The sequence below is a fragment of the Dermacentor variabilis genome, chromosome 4, assembly GCF_050947875.1.
Source record: "Dermacentor variabilis isolate Ectoservices chromosome 4, ASM5094787v1, whole genome shotgun sequence".
Lineage (NCBI taxonomy): Eukaryota > Metazoa > Arthropoda > Arachnida > Ixodida > Ixodidae > Dermacentor > Dermacentor variabilis.
In genome coordinates, this window is record NC_134571.1 from 164130383 (window position 1) to 164148557 (window position 18175).

The following is an 18175-nucleotide window of genomic DNA, read 5'->3' on the forward strand; positions in this document are numbered from 1 at the left end:
CAGTGAATTCTCCATTTTCTCGAACTTAAATTCCACTTGAAGTAACTTTCTTTATACACTGCAGACTAGAAGTTATTATTATCAAAAAGCTGTTTTCGAGCCGGCCCTCAGTTGTTGTAGGCTGTAGAATTGGGGCCAATGGATTCGCTGTATATTCGGCAAAATACTTGCATCAGGCTGAAAGGTGTAAATCTTACCAGGTCCTCTAACCCTTACTTGACGGCAGCACCAATTTTTGAAATATTTTATCATGTTTACCTCATTCTTTAGGTACTATTACGCTGCACTAGTGGGAAACGAACTTCCCGCTAGTTCTGTTGGTGAGAGGTTCTTACTCGCGTTTGGCTGACACTAAACACCAGACGGAAATCTCAGTACATTCGCTAGTAACTTTTGCTTCTCAGAATATGCCTTTGCTTACTTGCTACGGAGTACGACATCATTTGCTTCCGTTTAACCACCACGTGTGCTTCTGTCCAAAGGTGACCATAAGAGACGATAAATAGCCCGTCCTGACGAAGCGGCTATACTTGGTTGTCAGAGGGTCACCTGTGTATGTGGGGTGCTCGTAAGATGAGGTTTGCGCTTCACGGTATGATTTCGGCGCTCTTACTTTATTGCCAGCATCACTAGTGCCACTGCCAGGGTCGTCGCCGAAGGCCCATCCTAAGCGCTAAGTTCAGTATAGCCTGCAACTGAATATATCAGATCAAATTGAACTCGCAGCAAGAAGATTTCATTATACATTGGTCCGATGCGGCTGCTAAAGCACCATCAACCGCACGCGCATCAAATGCGCATCAACCACTCATCAACCGCGCATCAAATCGCGCACCGCGCGCGCATCGCAAAGGGTCCCTTCACTCCTCTTGGCAGGAACCCTCTTCATCAGGCCTATTGGTGAAGCACAGTAAAGAATGCAGAGGTCAGGCGTGGAACATAGCATACTAGAGCGTTTGAGCATGTGTGGAAACCCTGTGAACGCCACCGAACTGGCCGTTTTACCTGTTTAGCGGAGACGCAAACGGGAACGCCCTGCATGGTGCAGTGACTTGATGGCACAGAGCTCAACCACACTAACGCAGCTAATATTGCAGTGACCAAGTGTATTTCACTTTGTTCATCGAATAAATTTTCGGCAGCAACACGATTAGGCAATTGCCGAAAATTTAAACAGGCAGTGGAAGCAGCTCTGTATTTGTCTGATTGAGCCTCGAGCTACCACTTGGCTGTAATATGCAGGCTGTTCGGGTTTGCGCTTCCAGTGATCCAGTAAAACCCCACTCCGCTGCATGTACCTGTATGCCGGATACAGTAATGCACAATAATAAGGTAGCTAAACATTAAAAATATTGCCGTGCTCTTCATCTCTGTGAAGGATGACGAGCGAAGTTGTGTCTTTGGACATCTTAATGACGAATTGCACCTCCGTGGTGGGTCGGCCCGGCATCGCACTAGCTTGGCGATCTGCCCACCTGTCTACACACGGGCACGATCCTGGCGGAACTAGTACTTAACAGTTTCTCAGCAATTAGGTGTAATTCGCTGTAAAATTGGTAACGTCTTGCCGTTTCTTAATTAGGAAGGTGAGGATGCTGGAGCCAATCTTGATGATGATGATATTTTGTGTCTCTGCTCGCGCGTTCGTCCTCGTCGTCTTACACAGCTGGCTGGCTCTATCTTAAATGCGATCGCCTTACGCGAAGGAGAGATGTACCGTTTTCACGTTTGGTAACCATCTAAATGCTTGGGCATTTAAAAAGTGCCTCCATTCCACCCTTTGAAGGCGTATGTATAGCGAAGCTGCAGACGAAATGTGTTCGCGACCGCGTTTGCACTCTTTCCGTTTGTGCTTCGACGCCGCGGTGATCACCGTGCCAGTCGCATCGTCTCTTCTTTGCATGTGTAGCAATCGGTGCCTTCCCGGTGGCCTACAAGCGTTCCACTGTTGAGATTACCGTAGCTTCCGCGACCACGTTCGAAGGCGTTCGCTTCAAGTTTCGACGCCGCGGTGCCTGTTACTGGCCTCCGTACGCTTGTCTGTAACCCCCGGTCACTAAGTGAAACGTTACCAGAACCTTTTTGAACAGAGTTCGCTGTATTGTTGATTACAGCCGCAGCACACGCTGCTCAACAGATGCATCGAGCAGAGCACTCACGCATCAATGATAGATACATCGTGTGCACGCAGGTGTGCCGAACTGCAGCATACATGCTCATTTTAAGTGGGTACTCTCCCTGGTACCAAGTTCATTATTAAACTAATTCAATTTCTCTGCATAAATTGCTCACAACATATGTAACGAACGGCTTACACACAATCTGCAAACATGATAGCATCAGATTGATTTTGCAATATAAAAGAAAACATAATTCCGTTGCCCTGAAACTTCTTCCACAGCTGCCTTCCAGCTGCGGTTTGTTTTTCTGAGCAAAACTCCGCCCGCCGACTTGAAAAATCCGGGTCTACAGCTTCGCGGTAAAAATTCGCCGTCAATTGCGAAACTCTACACTGTAAATTTTGATCGCAGCTGTTGTTTTGAATTCGTGATGTATTATGGAAAAGAATTTCATTCTGAACGTCAGTATCCTCTCGGCGGCGGTGCTAAACCTCTGCTCCGGCAGCTGGTTTAGCAGCAGCGGCAGAGGAAGCATTTTCACCGCGTGAGTAGCTCACTGTTCAGACATAAAGCGTGAAAACTGGAACGTGTGGCTTCCGCCGAGCGCATTCTGTAGCAGCAGCGGTGCAGGCGAAGTAGCGCATGCTCAGTCCGTACGAAGCCCACGCCAGTGCTCTGTTTCCATGTTAGTTTCCACATTTCTTTAATATGTGGTATCGGTGGACGCGCCCGCCGCATGGCTGGTCGCCGCGATGGAGCACGTCTCGTATATTACTCCACGTCCCTCCTCAGCTTTTCGCCATAGTGTACTCCTCCGCTTTCCTCCTCGCGCTTTCTTCGCTCTCGCCTTCTTTCAGGCCCCCCTCCGCGCCGCGTTCAGTCTTTTATCTTTCGCGGTGCTTGTTAGCTCGATTACGCCGAAGGACGCCGACGCTCAACGCTGGAACGTGCGCCTAGGAGCTGTACTCTTAAAAAAATGCTTTTACGCCAACGTCCTGCGCTTACCTTTGGTCGGCCATCCACCAGTCATTACCTAAGTCAAGAAGGCTTTAAGGAAACCCTTTTGAAAATCTCCTTGACCGAACGCTTCTCTAATGTGCTGGATAAGCACCTGCAGGAGAGTGTTAGTTTCATGGAGTGGGGGAGTGCGCCTGTCCGTCGATAACCATGGCTGGATGTGAGCAGAGAGGTGGAGAGCGCTGACTGCACCTTACGTTACATGTGAGTGCAATGTCATAGGCAATGATCTAGGGACGGCTCTAGGGCGCCCAGGTAGGCCTTGATTACCATAGCGGGAAAGTTGAGTCACTATTGAGTTTTAAGTAGGCGGATAATAACGCTGTCTACTCGCAAGGGGCTACTAGACAAGAGGAGACATTTAGCGCATATATATAAAATTTGTATGACAATTAGTTGTGAGAGCTTTAACAGATAAGTATGAACACTTCGTGAAATTACTAGTTGCATAGCTTTAAAGTGAACAAAATTGCACCCCCCCCCCCATCTCGCCATCATCACCATATTCTTATGTTAGCCAAATTTGTATTCAGCTGCAAAAAGTAAGGACAGTAGTTTTATTGGCTGCGCAAACTTGCAAACATTCGCTTACTAAGTAAATTATTAAGCATGGTGTGAGCACTCACAGGCAACCATGAACACATCCCATTGAATGACCGCTGACATTAGCATTCAAAACGCTTGCGGGAGGAAGTGCGGCAGCCGCCGCAAGCAAAGTGGCCTTCGTGCTGTCGATCGCTTCAACGCTCAGTTGTGAGAACACCGCACACGCAAAGCTACGAGCCAGCGGCCCACCTAGACGATGCCCCCAAGGGCGATCACTTTCAAGATACAGCCAGCGTGCCCGCGCGTTCTTTTCGAAGCACAACGCCTCCCTTACTTCCCCTCCCCTCTGTACCTCCCCTCTTCCATCGTTTAAGTGGAGCGGCGCCTTCCACCCCTCCTTCCACATTTCTTCCCATACGTGTCGCCTTCATGTCAACTTCCTATGAATCGGCAACCGGCGTTTCAAAATCATTCGCTTACCAACTAGGGGAGTGGGCATCCGTGGGTATCTTAGTCCGTTGCCCAAAGTTACGCATCCTGGCAGGCCATCACTATCTACTCTAGGCACGTGACCTCGGGGTGACGGACAAGATTACGGCCGAGTTTGCGCTCATGACTCCGGCCTCTGGTACTGGACAGAGTCACTGTCCAACTATAAGCCCTCATGCAAGCAGGTCATCCGTGGTAATTTCGTACGGCCACAAGAGAGGCGGAATCATGGTGGAACGCTTGATCTTGATAGGTGCTATGAGGGTAATAGAGACGTGTGCGTTCTCCGATGATGCTTGCAAAGAGCTCTGTTGTTTTAAGGGAGCATTAATTTCTTGCTGAGACGAATTATTTGCATAAATCCGCCGCCTAGATACCGCTCACAGCCAAGGGTGCTGTGGCGAGATTGACCTTGGCACTCTTCTTACCGCTTTGTGTCCTTCCCTTCCCCAAACCCTGAATAATGCTCCTTAAAGGTTGCAAAAAAGAGCCCTTCACAATCGCTCTCTGATGGATCATGAAGGGCGTGTCTCGATGCCCAGTGGATGGTGGGAGATAAGACGCAGTCGCTTATCTTTATATAAAAAAAATCGCCTATTGGAGACTGAGTTGCGGTGGGTGCCTAAAGCGTCTTGTGCCCACTACTGAAGGTGTATGGACGCGCCGTAGTTGCTCAGTGGCTATGACGTTGGGCTGCTGAGCACGAGGTGGCGGCATGTAATCCCGGGCATGGCGGCCGCTCTTGGAAGGGGGCTAAATGCGAAAACATACCCGCCGTGGTTGCTCAGTGGCTATGGTGTTGGGCTGCTGAGCACGAGGTCGCGGGATCGAATCCCGGGCACGGCGGCCGCATTTCGATGGGGGCGAAATGCGAAAACACCCGTGTGCTTAGATTTAGGTTCACGTTAAAGAACCCCAGGTGGTCAAAATTTCCGGAGTCCTCCACTACGGCGTGCCTCATAATCAGAAAGTGGTTTTGGCACGTAAAACCCCAAATATTGAATTGAAATGCGAAAACACCTGTGTTCTTAGGTTTAGCTGCACGCTGAAGAGCGGCGTGCCTTTTAATTAGAGAGTGGTTTCGGCACGTGAGACCCCACAATATTTTTGAGCTTGTATCGACACTAGGGTGCTGATATGCTTGCTGCCTATACGACACAAGAAAGGATTCCTCCTAGGACAAGGTTGCCTGGAGGTTGCCTGTTCAGGCAAAGGGCGTGATCTGTGTCGCGCGAACGTATTTCCCAATGGCAGAACTTTTCGTCTTGAAAGGCTTCGTCTTCTTCACTCGCTACGGGGCGAGTGGACAAGGGATCGATACCCCCATTTTAAGACAGCATTACGGATACAAACTTCTTTAAATATTCACTAATGTCTGCAATAAATATTATAGCGAGTTCATGCATTTGCCTCTAGAATCTGAAAACACTGAGGTTCAACTCGAACACCTGCGTATAGTTTAGCTGCGTCAACACCATACGGTGTGATTACGTACGCCTCCGTATGCCGTTGACTATGTATACATGACACTAGCTTATATTTATACTCTTGCAAGATCGACGCGCTGCTTTTAGGAGCGCCCAAACAACGAATATGGAAGTTGCAACGTGCTAGTACGTTTTTTTTTGCTTAAACATCTCGATCTTTTAAACCGGTAGCCTAGGAGAATTTCATTTGCCTTTGCTATTTCGAATACTTAGGTCAGCGTCATGCACACCTTGACGAAGAACCGCGCGGCGTGGACACCAACCACTTCGTTTGCTGTGTCCGTTGGCCTGGAAGGTCGTTGGTATAGGCCAAAGGACCGAGACCACGACCCCAACGGGCCCGGGAATTACCAGCTTGGCATGCCGTGCGCAAATGAGTTACCTTTCGGGCTAACGAAGCAGACATCAGAGATTATGCTGGTGAGTAGGTGGTTTGCCACCGTCGTAGCGGAGCCTTAAACATAGGAAGTTTCTCTACTTGAGATTGGGAGCCATCAAGTGGAGCAGGGAGTGCACTGTGTTATTCTAGCGATTCAAGAGCCGTTCGAAGCCCACCACCGTGTCCGTTAGCAACGCAGGCTAAAACTCCGATGCTTCAACTTGAGACAGTTGAACTATGCGTGCAGTTTCATTTCCACGTAAAATTGTTTATTCATTTCAACGAAAGACCCCATTCACATCCCAGTGACTGCTGCTATGCTCTCTTTGTGGATATCATTAACCGTAACATCGCGCTTTACATGTCTCAGTTTAGTTCGTGCTATAGATGGATAGTTTTAGCCATTTCTATATGGTCATCGTATACAAAAGCATAGACGATCACGTCCCACTCTCTACTATACTTAGGCTTAACGTGTTACTTGTAGCAATGTGTCATAACGTCCACGTCTTCTTTTTATGTATTCTTTATATAAGATCCAGAGTGTCGATTTTTTGTGCGTTGCTCTGTATTTGTTCTGATTTGCCTTTTTTATCATCTACGTAAGGCTTTCTTTAGACAATCCAAAATTAATTTGGAACGCCTGGTGATCTTCTTGAACTCGGCCCTGGAAACAAAGACAGTGAATAATATGCTGGTGCAACGAAAGTAGATGTTACTGTATTCAGTCTCTGCTTCGTTCCTCTGAATGGTATATATTACTCTTTAGTTAATAATTACAACAGGCAGTTGGTAAACGAGTCCATGTTATACCTATATTCTAAGCTGCTGTAGTCTGAACTGAAATGATGTCAACGTGGAATAATGAAGATTTGTCCGTATTCGGATGAGTTATCATTGCGGCGGAGTGGTTGTTATACATTTATTACGCAGTCTCAGAGGGAACACTTTTTCAAGTTAAATCACAGGCTCACAGTGCAAGCACACGTTATTTACTGGATCCAGGCATTGGAACAAACCAACGCAGCTATTTAACCATTGGTTGCAGAACATGGCCTTTTGAGTTATCGCTAAAGTATTACCTTGCCTTCAACAAACTACTCATGTCTAGCAATGTTCGGTGCCATAAATACACAGACGGTTCGATTTACCCAAAGCCTAATATCTCTGGGCTCTCTAACTGACCATAAATTGACAAAACGGCAAATGGAGGTCGCGGAGACGTATATGTATAACAGCAATACTGTGCATAAAGTAAGAAAATCTGCAGACAGACATGAAAAATGGCCTGCACACCCACGTATGTGTGCTTGATCTTTGTGTGCGTTTATTTTTTCGAGCCGTGTCTGGTTCTCGGTTGCATATGCTACCTTGTCGAAAATCTTAACCAAGTGAAGTTAAATGAAAGCTGAGGCCTAAAACTCAGATTCTTTATACGATGTTAAAAAGTAACTTGCAGCGCCAAGTGATTGCGTTTCAGAGTCACTGTTTCCATGATCATTAAATACACTCTGGCTTCGTACTCTGAATAGGGAGACAATTATATATTATTCATGCTTCGAGCCTATGAAAGTAAGCCTGACAATCCTGTTTCCTGATGTTTTATCCTGCGTAGGAGTGAATTTATCGGCAACATAATTTGTTCCAGTGATGCTAGAAACTTGCTACATATGTCTTAGGGATGCTACATAGCGCGCAATACTTTCAAACAAGCCTCACTTTCTGAAGTTGGTAGCATGCGCCACATTTTGCTGAGTTGAGCATAGATAGTTTCAATCGAGCCTGGCTGCACAAGTGTACATAAATGAGCTAGGGAGTTATTTTGCCCTAATTGACAGAAGCATCGACTTCGGAGAATTACATCTCTTCATGTGTATATCTGTCAAATGCATTAACATCGCGTAACGGGCGCCTACGCCGAATCAAGTTAACAACGAGCGTCTTGGTTACCACCTGTAGGCGCCAGACGGCGGAGCGGGACATAAGGCACAGAATGAAACCTTTGTTGCACTTGCGATATGACAGGCGAAACAGTACATGCCGGTCACTGGGCAACATTCAAATGCACTGAAAGTTCTATTTCGGTTTTTGACAGGCATGTCGTGACCAACGGTACAACAAGACATTCAAGATCGACCAGACGTTCGAGGCGATGGTGGGTTTCGACAAGCAGCACGGCTTTCTCTTCACCTTCGACACAGCTGAAACACTACGGGCAAAGGCAAGTCATGTTCTCATTTGAAAGCAGCAGATTTACCCTCATTTAATTTTAGCCCTGCACTACGGACTTGAACTGCGTGAGCATTTGTCGCCCATGGCGAAGTGCAGTATCACCCTCTAGTGTTGCCCGTTGGCTACGTGGTTCGCCCTTTGACCGCGAGTTCTTGGAATCAATAGCCGGCGGCAGTTGTCGCATTTCGTCATTGATGATACACAGAAGTGCTCGCGTAGCGTGCTTAGGCAGCGAGTTAACGAAACTTAGGATTGGAAAAACATTGACTAGCCCACCGTTATAGCGTCCTGTACAAAGAGATGTGCAGTTTGAGAGTATATATACTTGAGAATTTCAGAGCTGAAAGTACACCGCAGCGACGAGATACTACTATTGGACTTGCTCCTCCCAAGGGCTTACAAAACGTAACTGCAAATGTGACCGCCGTCTCAAAACTTACATTTTTAATCTTCTTTATGAAATAATGACGAAGAATATAATACCGTATTCCGCAAAACGTTTTTTTTACTCATTGCAGACAGCATCAATCTTGTATTTGCGCTGTGAAGTTAGCTTCCGACAAAGCCTTGATATCGGCTATTTCTCAGTAAATATAGAGTAATTTTGTTCCTGAATAATGACGATGCCTCCGACGTTTTGTACGTTCCAGGGAATTACGTACCGTTGGTCGGGTAGAGGTCTATATTGCGGCTCGTTGGCCGATGCAAACTTCAAGATGGCAGATAGATGCGCCATTGCGTTGCAGTACATTCATAGTTTTATTTAGTAGCCCGGCAGAGCTTGTGTTGTTCTCCGAAGTTATTCATGGGTAAACGGTGAAGTACAACACAAAGTGGCTAAAGCAATATTATAAATAGAGGTTAACAATTATCAAGGCAGAAACCCCAGTCACAAAATTTTTTTTTTCGCAAATCTATGTGAATCTCAGCAATTGATCGATCAATGACAGGGAATATATATAAACCAACTCTTAAGTAATAGGGTTCAGTGAGCTGACATTTTTTACTGAGGGCGCCCACCCGGCCTGCGGTACAACGAACATGCCGTCGACAATAGCTGCCTGAACCGTAGAAACGAAACATAGAAACAAAGGCCTAAACAACCGCAGCGGTAGTCTAGCTGTAGAGATTCCACCTCTAATATTCAGTTTAGTTCACAGTGCCGCCGGAAACCCACCGGTGGTATCTAATGCGTACAGATGTGCCCTGGTCTGGTGTTCCGCTTCTCCTGGGGGTTTCGATCTCGACAGGGAGGCACAAGAGGTTTCCCGAATTGTCTCTGGACGCCTCTCATCCAACCACAGATGGCCTTGTTGAAGAGAATCCGCCGCGGTTGCGGGAAGCAAGTGCTTTCGACGAGCACCTATATGTAAAATAGGTAGAAGCGCGCTCCCTGCTCAGCCGTCAAAGGATCTCAACGATGCTAAGGTGCTGTTTGTCCCCAACCCCAAAGCGTCCCCACCTCAATAGGCGCATTTCGAGCGCCATATGGGGAATCTTCGCCATGAGGGCGGCCCAAATTTCTTTTTTGTTGCGCTCACGGCGGTTTCGACGGTAATTGGGTGCGCACGCTCCTTTCCCAAGCGTATCATTACTGGAGGAAGCCTAACACCCGGCCAGTGTACGCTTGTGCAATGGCCCCGACCACTTCATTTGAAGCGGTCGGGGCCCCGCGACGGTGGGAATCAAAGCCACAACTAGCCGCAGCCGTGGCGGACGACCTACAAATAGAATGATGCAAATGCAAGACAATATTAGTTTTATGTTATTGGTATTTTCTTTTCAAATCAAGGACTTGTACCTTTGTTCTTTTATTTGACATTGATGCCGAACCTGACGCTGAACGTTGGCCTTCACCAAGGTAAAAAAAAGTGTGTATATTGAAAGGGCTCCATTCCACACTATGAAAGCGGTTCGACAGCGAAGCTGTGCTATCACCTGATCCGAGAGACCAATTTGACGCACCCTTGAATTCAGTTCTTCCAAGCCTGAGAACAACGCTGATGTGTATACCGATGTAGCTGTTGCTTTCATTGCTCATCATATTCGCGCTGGTCTGCAAGCGTCCTAACAATGCGTGGTTTGCATTTATCAGGAAGCGCTGCGTCCTGCGCAGTCTGAGCACGACGTCGTTGTGCACATTGACGTTGCTGTTCCTTTCGTCGCTCATCATATTCACGCTGCTCTTCAGTCGTCCTAATTGTGCGTGGCTTGCTTGGGGGAGGAACCGCTGCGCCCAGCATAGCTTGACCACGAGGCCACTGTGCATATCGGCTTTGCTGTTCCTGTCTCCCCGCTCATGTTCACTGCGCTTCGGGAGTTCTAAGTATGAGTGGCGCTTTCATAGCGCTATCACAACATAAATGAAACCGGTTGGTACGTGGGTTCTTTTTTGCATATAAAAGTGTAGTGACGTCACTGCCTGCTTCGTATGTGACAGTTGCCAGTTCCCCACAAGTGCAGCTTATGCACCCGTAATCTTTAACGGGGATTACGTGTGCCGAACACTATGCCCAATGACGAGCCGTTTGGTTCTTTTGTTTCATTCCTCCGCACGGCCCACGCCGCCGCTGCCGCGGATGGATGGGTGGATGTTATGAGCGTCCCCTTTGGAACGGGGCGGTGGGTTGAGCCACCAACTCTTGCTATTATACTGCCTAATGTCTTACCTAGGTTAAACAATGAAAAAAGAAAAAAAGACGCCATGAACTACCACGCCCAAATTTTCTGATCCCCTTTTGTAAACTGTGCTGTTGTACGTTTCCGTCTTTTTTCGTTTTCCTACTTCCACCAATCCTCCAATCGCCTCTTCCTAATGCATATTCCGGACATGTTTACTTTTCAACTGCTCCCGCTAGACCCAAGGGCTTCAAGGAGGCCAGTGGTGCCTAAATAGACCGCTGGGTAGACGTCTTCACATTCTAATAAAACATGCTCTGTCGTTTCCCTAGCTTTACCGCAGCAAGCACACGCTTCTTTTTCCTTCTTATATCTCGCTTTATAGGTGCGTGTTCTAAGGCATCCCGATCTCGTTTCAAAAAGTAATGAGCTTCCCCTTGAGTTATGATAAATGGTTCCTTTTCTGATGTCGTTTTTTCCTCTTAAATAGTAACTCATGGCAGGTTTCTTTTCCTTTGCCGCCATACATGAGATTATTTCAGCCCCTCTGACTTTCCTCTTGACCTTCTTTGTTGCTGTGTCGCCCACCCTACAGGCCGCATACTTGTTGGTAACTTCCTAGTTCTTTTCCTCCACTGTGAATCAATGTCTTTCCTGTTTCATGTTTCTCCCGCGGAGGAACGGCGCTGAGCGCCACCTGGTAGTGGGCCAGGGAACCCAGACGTACACGCGGCGCGTGGCTTTTGCTGTGATTGGTTAAGTTTTTGGCTACGGAAATGAAGAAATTCCGGAGTCCTAGTCATATGAAGCTTCATTGTAAAACTGCTGTGTTAAGTTGCAGAAGAGCCTCACTGTAAAACCACACATACGTAGTGACATGCCTCAAAAATGTTGCGCACCATGCTACATTTATGCTTTAATTTTTATGGTGTCGAATGAAGCTTTTATAGACCATTCATGGCCTCAAGTATCGGTCTTCTCATCTGTTGGTGTGGTAGGCTTTATGGTTTACCTCTTTAGTTTACTATATTATAAGGGAAAGGAATTGTGATTTAGTGGTGTGATTTAACCGCATATGTGAAAACGTGGGCATAGTCGGGGCTATGAAGTAAAGATTTGACCAAAGACTAACGAACTTAGAGATGCTTGTTGATGCGCCAACCACAGGTCCTCGCACGCCTATTTCTTCCAAGGTAATAGCCATCAATGAGTCCGCCAACGGAATACAATAGGTTAGAGATTTCTACGAGCACGCTTTAGATTTGGCCAAGTTTTGTGTAGTATGCAACTACACCGTACTCATTATTCTGGCACGGATTTCTAATTGGATATTTCTTACTTTGTGTGGCTTTTGCCACTTTCTCTAGTTCTAAATTGTTAAACCAACGAAAAACGTTTTGTTTGCTCAACAGCACTTGTCCTGTGAATTCAGGCTGTTTACTCTCGCGTCGCCGCACTAGCGAAACGAGCGACGAAATTCTCATTCAAATTAGCAAAATTTGCGTAATCTTCTGTTGCCATTTTATAACCGAATTGATTTTTTCGCTAATATTCCGAACGTTCCCTTTTCTAAGTAAATATATTGCTGTGGCATGAGCCAGGAAAGAAGGGGAACTTACCTTGTGCCGCCTATTGGCGCCATTTTTCACCTGACCTTCAAAGTCGTCCTGCAAATAAACAAACTTCAACCGCAACGATTAACGCTTGAGATGGAGGCGCCGGGTACGTCGACCAACGCGACGCTGCTGCTGCAACAAGTTCCACACCGAAGTCGATCGACAGCCTCCGACACCACTGAAGATCCCTATGTCCCACAACAGTGACCCACAGCCATCTCTCGCTGCTCCGGCGGGGACAACCGGCGCCTGGAAAACTCGGCGAGTACGTGGAGGAGTGGCTCAAGCGTCTGACGAAGTACAGCGGCTGGAACTCTGTGGCTCAGCTAGACAATTTCATCCTCTTCCTTGCAGACACTGCGCTAGTGTTCTTCGAGAACCATGATGACACATTCACAACGTGGTACAGCATCGTTACTGACGTCACAGAGTGCTTTGGAGACATGATGAAAATGAAGCGGTCGGAGCATGCGTTTCTTCAGGGTGCTGAAGTCCCAGTTGAGACGAGTACTAGATATATAGAAGTGATCCTGAAGCTATGTGAAATGGTCAGTCCTCGAATGTCCGAAGAGGACAAGGTTCGACACCTCCTCAACGTGATTGCCGAGGATGTGTACCATTGCTTAATTGGAAGGGAGAGTCTCAGCTTGGTCTCCAACCTCATTATGCATTGCCGCACATTCGAGAGCTTCAAGTTGCGGCGTACTACGACAATGTTAGAGAGGTTGGCGTATTTAACAATGGTTGAAAGTCTTCAGGACTAAAGTTTTCAATCTGGCCTTGCGGCAACTGTAAGGCAAATTGTCGGCGAAGAACGTGAAAGATGCACCAAAGGGCCAGATGTCGAACAACTTCGTTGTGCTTCCTTCCTACTTCAAGAGCATGCATCTGCTGTGTCCTCATTTTCTGCCATGCCAGGCGTTGCCGACTGTCGTGCCGACGACAGCATCGACGTTCCTTTCCCGACGATATGACATACAATCAACGGATTTGTAAGGCTGCCACTACGAATCGGGATTCGGAAGATTGCATTTATTATTTTCAGCGCCCCAAGATGACCCCGCAGTGCTCAACGTTGGTCGCGCATCGCCTGTTTGTTATGGTTACCAGTCACCAGCGCCGTTCACCGTCACCACCACCACTAGGAAACGTGCAGGCGCTGCTGATGGAGGCAAGGTTGCCGGGCAATCTGCTTCTCTGCGAAATACTCCTCTGCCTATTGTGTAGATGAAGAACAAAGTGTGTGTGTTAATTGATAGTATGCCTGCAACTGCATTAGTGGATACCAGTGCCACCGTTTCTGTCAAGAGTGTGATTTCAAAGAAAGGCTGGGCCGGAAATTTATGTTTCCATGGAATGATGGTGTGACGTTTTGTGGTGTTAGTGGACAGTGTATTATCCTTCTTGGTATTTGTTTTGCAAGTGTGTTATCAGAGGAGACCTTAAAACAGAATTTCTTGTACTGCCGTGGCGCACTCATGATGTGATTCTTGGTATTTACTTTTTTGAGGTTGGTGGTGCTTCCGGTAACTGTCGAACAGACATAAAAGATTTTAAATAGCGCGCACTCCCCAACCTTGCCGAATATCCTTACCAGAGAAAAACTATTTTGTTTCTAACAACTTGCTGCTACCGACTTGATCGCTGTCACATGTCTGTGTCATTTTCGCTGCTACCGACCTCTTATCTTTAAAAGCGCAAATCGAACCACTTTCGTCGAGCTGCGCGAAAAAAGATATACTTGTGGCACGCCATCGGCGGACAGCAGTGAATGACACCTTCAATTTGTGGGCTTCCAACTGTTATTCCGTCCCTGCTGTTCTCCCGCACGATATGGAGCTTGCTGAATTTGACGAAAACACGTACTGCTCCATTACAGTTCAAAGCGAGGAGCACTCTCCTACTAGCTATTCCCACCGATGCACTTCTGAAGAGTAGATACTACCGATAATTAAGTAGTCGCTGCCCTCACAGGAGGGCCACGCTCTCGCAAACGTGTTGCCGGCACATTTTTCTGTGTTGGATTGACGCAAGATGACAAGCAGCCTTCACTCCCGCGTTCTCGCGCTCGCCAGCGAATTGACATCGGATATGCACATCCCATTCGCCAACAGTCTTACCGCGTGTATTCGACAGATAGGTCTATAATCGCTGAACAGGTGAAAGACATGGTGCGGAAAAATGTTGAATGCAAGGGTCCTGTAGTCTCTGGGCAACACCATAAACCTCAGAATGAAAAAAAAAGATGGATCGTGGCGGTGCTTTCTTTCAAACAGGAAACCAAACGCAGTCACCAAAAAAATGGGTAGCCGCTCCAGAGCATTGATATCATCACCGATTGCTTACATTCCGCAGCCTGTTTTCATCACTGGATTTGCGATCAGGGTACTGGCAGACATCCATGCATGGAGGTGATATGGAAAAAAACGGCCTTCGTGATAACCACCCGGCCTTTATGAATTTAATGATATGCCGTTCGGCCTTTTTAACGCGCCAGCAACAGTCGAACAATTTATGGGCACTATCCTCCGAGAACTTAAATGAAAAATTTAATTGTGCTCCCTCGACGATGTGATGATTTTGGCAGCACTTTTGAGTGACCATGCCGGACGTCTCCGTCGTTCTCTGTATTCTATCGAAAAAGCGGGCTTGATACTGAATTTCAAGAACTGGCGGTTCGGTTAAACCGAGAAGTTACTACTTGGAAATCTCGTCAACAAAACGCGTATGAGGCCAAATCCACGAAAGATAGGGGCAGTTAGCTCCTACCAAGCACCCAATAGGTGCGGGATTTGAGGAGTTTCTTATGCCTTTGCTCGTATTTTCGTCACTTCGTCTCACGGTTTGACGACGTGATGTACTGCTCCCCATGTCTTCTATAAAAACATGTCTCTTCTTCAGGACATCGGGTTGCGACAACGCATTTCGGCAGCAACATTTCTATTAGCGTCGGGGAACATCTGCGTCACTTCGAAGCAGCCTCGCTTACGGAAGTGCACGCTGATGCAAGTAGCCTCGGCAACGAAGCGGTACAAGTGCAACGTTATCAAGGAGCTGAGCACGTTATGGCTTATGGTAGTCGCTCTTTGAATAAGGTGGAACGCAATTACGTTATCACCGAATAAGAATGCCAGGCAGCTGTTTTCGCTGGCTCCAAATTTCGGCCCTGTATGTGCTGACGCCCGTTCACTATCGTGACCGGCCACCGCTCGTTATGCTGGTTGTTGAAGGTTCGTGACCCCAGTGGTCAACTGGCACTCTGGGCTCTTCGACTGCAGGAGTACGACATTATTTCCTACAAATCTGGAAGTCACCACGCAGATGCGGACTCTGTCTATCCCGTCTTCCTCTGACGACGAGGGAATGTCACGAAGGGAATATTGATGAATGTTTTGCTCCCATTTATTCTAGATCCCCAGACTCGATTACTTTCAGGGTAGATCAATATAAAATACTAGTTTTCAACCGCTCATTGTAGCTGCATTGCTTCAAGGAGGCACAGTTCAATTTTTGTCTATCACGGCGCGCTTTAGAAGACCAATTATTCGGACAAAGGCGCACGCTTCCGTCTGGTGGTACCGCCGAATCTGTGAGCGGACATACATACATACATACATACATACATACATACATACATACATACATACATACATACATACATACATACATACATACACACACACACACACACACATACATACGTACATACATACATACATACACCCATACATACATACATACATACATACTTACATACATACATACATACATACATACATACTTACATACATAAATACATACCGATAGTGATGCACGACGATGCGACCTCTGACCACCTAGGGTTTACCAGAACTTTGAACCAGACACAGGAGCGTTTTACTGGCCCAGAATACGAGACACAGTCAAGCAATACGTCGCCACTTGCTAACAATGCCAACGCTACAAGGGCCGTATGATGGCTTCAACGAGTGTTCTCCAACTTGAGTCAACTCCTCTTCTGCGATTTGAACAACTGGGTATCCATATTTTGGGCCTATTTCATGATAGTCTAACGACAACCTGACCCAATACGCCAGGCACCCATTCCATCTTCAACAGTTGCGTGCGTTGCAACGGTTTTTCATTAATTCATTATTCTTCGGCATGGTTCCCCATGTCTTCATTAGCGATCGCGGCCGTCAGTCCGTCGGACGCCGTAGAAGCACTGATTCGTCTCTGCCGTTCGCAGTACCGCCATTCAGCGCCTTATCGCCCTCTGACAAACGTCGTTGTAGAACGTACGAACAGAACTCTAATAGCATGCTGGTCAGGTATGTATCTTTCAATCACAAAGACCGGGACGACGTTTTCCCCTTGATCACCGATGCTTTTAAATCTGCAAAGCATTATAGTATAATTACAGTCCTTGTCATCTCCTTTACGCCCTTTCACCGCCAAGCTGCATTGACACAATACTACCGTTGGACATTCACAGCGACTTGTTGCCAAGATGCCGTCTGCTGCTGAAGAAGCCCGGCGTATTCGCTCATCTTCGTACTGTGGAATAGTAACACCGATCGAAAGAGCACTCTGACAACCGACATCAGGCTGTCTCGTATGCTAAAGAAGACTTTGTATGATTGTAGACCCCGAAACTTGAACAAGGCTTACACGAAACGTTTTCACTCCCACCCCCCCTCCCTCCCGGGCCCTCTCATCCCTGTAGATCACTTGAGCGACTTCACGTACGAGGTGGCACGCTTGACGTCAGCTGGTCGTCGGTCTAGCCGGACCCAGTTGTCACATGGTGCTCGTCTTCAGCGATTTCATCCTACACTTCCCAAAAATTTGGACATGCCAGGCGGATTTCGTCGGCGAATAGGGGATTATTGCGGCACGGGCCGGGCAAGGAGGAGAGGAATAAGACGTTAGCTGGCGCAGCCTACTCACGCCATCTTTACCTGACCATCAACCTCATTCTGTGAATAAACCCATTTCAACCGTAACCGTAACAATATGCTGGATGTTAATTCAACTACTGCTAAAAGTGATTACAGTGTGTAAGCAACCGCAGTCTATTTTCCGTGATCTGGAATAAATGGTACTATACATACAACTTACGTGTCTAGAGGCAACAAAATGTCTGGTCGCCAAACATTTTTCTGGGATGCCTTCTTCATCTATCCTGAATTCTAATTATCCGAAACATGAATCATAGGGTTTTTTTTCAGTTGCTAATATGTGTCTTAAAAAATTGCTCAATATGATAAATAATAAATATCGCACTTGTCCTGAAAACACTCAAAATGGGCCTAACTGTTGAAGGTATTTCATCGGCACCGAGAGTAGCGGTACTGAAATATTTTACTTTGCTTTTACCCGGCGCTTTAGCTTAGTACACGCTCTGAAACGCGGCTTACTATTGCCCTGTATATACAGCATTCTATAAATGTGAGTGCAGGGAGTTGTAGTTACAGCGTCGGCGAGGTGATACGCTACCCTAAAAGCAGGTTTTCTTATAGGGAAGCCATACAATCACTTGCTGTTATTTTCAACAAGTGCGCCATAATGTAAAAATAATATGCGCGTAATTGTTATTTACATCAGGGCGCCTAAGTGTGTCTGGCGTGCTAGGAGTCTCAAATGTTTCAATATGAATTTTTGCGGTAAAGAAACAAGTGCGCAATTTGT

General features: G+C 46.9%; 1 protein-coding gene across 1 annotated transcript in view; it reads left to right on the top strand.

Moving 5' to 3' along the window:
• The window catches only part of LOC142578404 (uncharacterized), a 31671-nt gene extending 18800 nt beyond the window's left edge, over positions 1–12871 (top strand). Inside the window, exons 5-7 of the mRNA XM_075687794.1 lie at positions 5873–6079; positions 8134–8259; positions 12860–12871. Of these exons, the coding sequence (XP_075543909.1) occupies positions 5873–6079; positions 8134–8259; positions 12860–12871 (345 nt within the window). The remainder of the gene's footprint in view (positions 1–5872; positions 6080–8133; positions 8260–12859) is intronic.
• The last annotated feature ends 5304 nt before the right edge of the window (positions 12872–18175 follow it).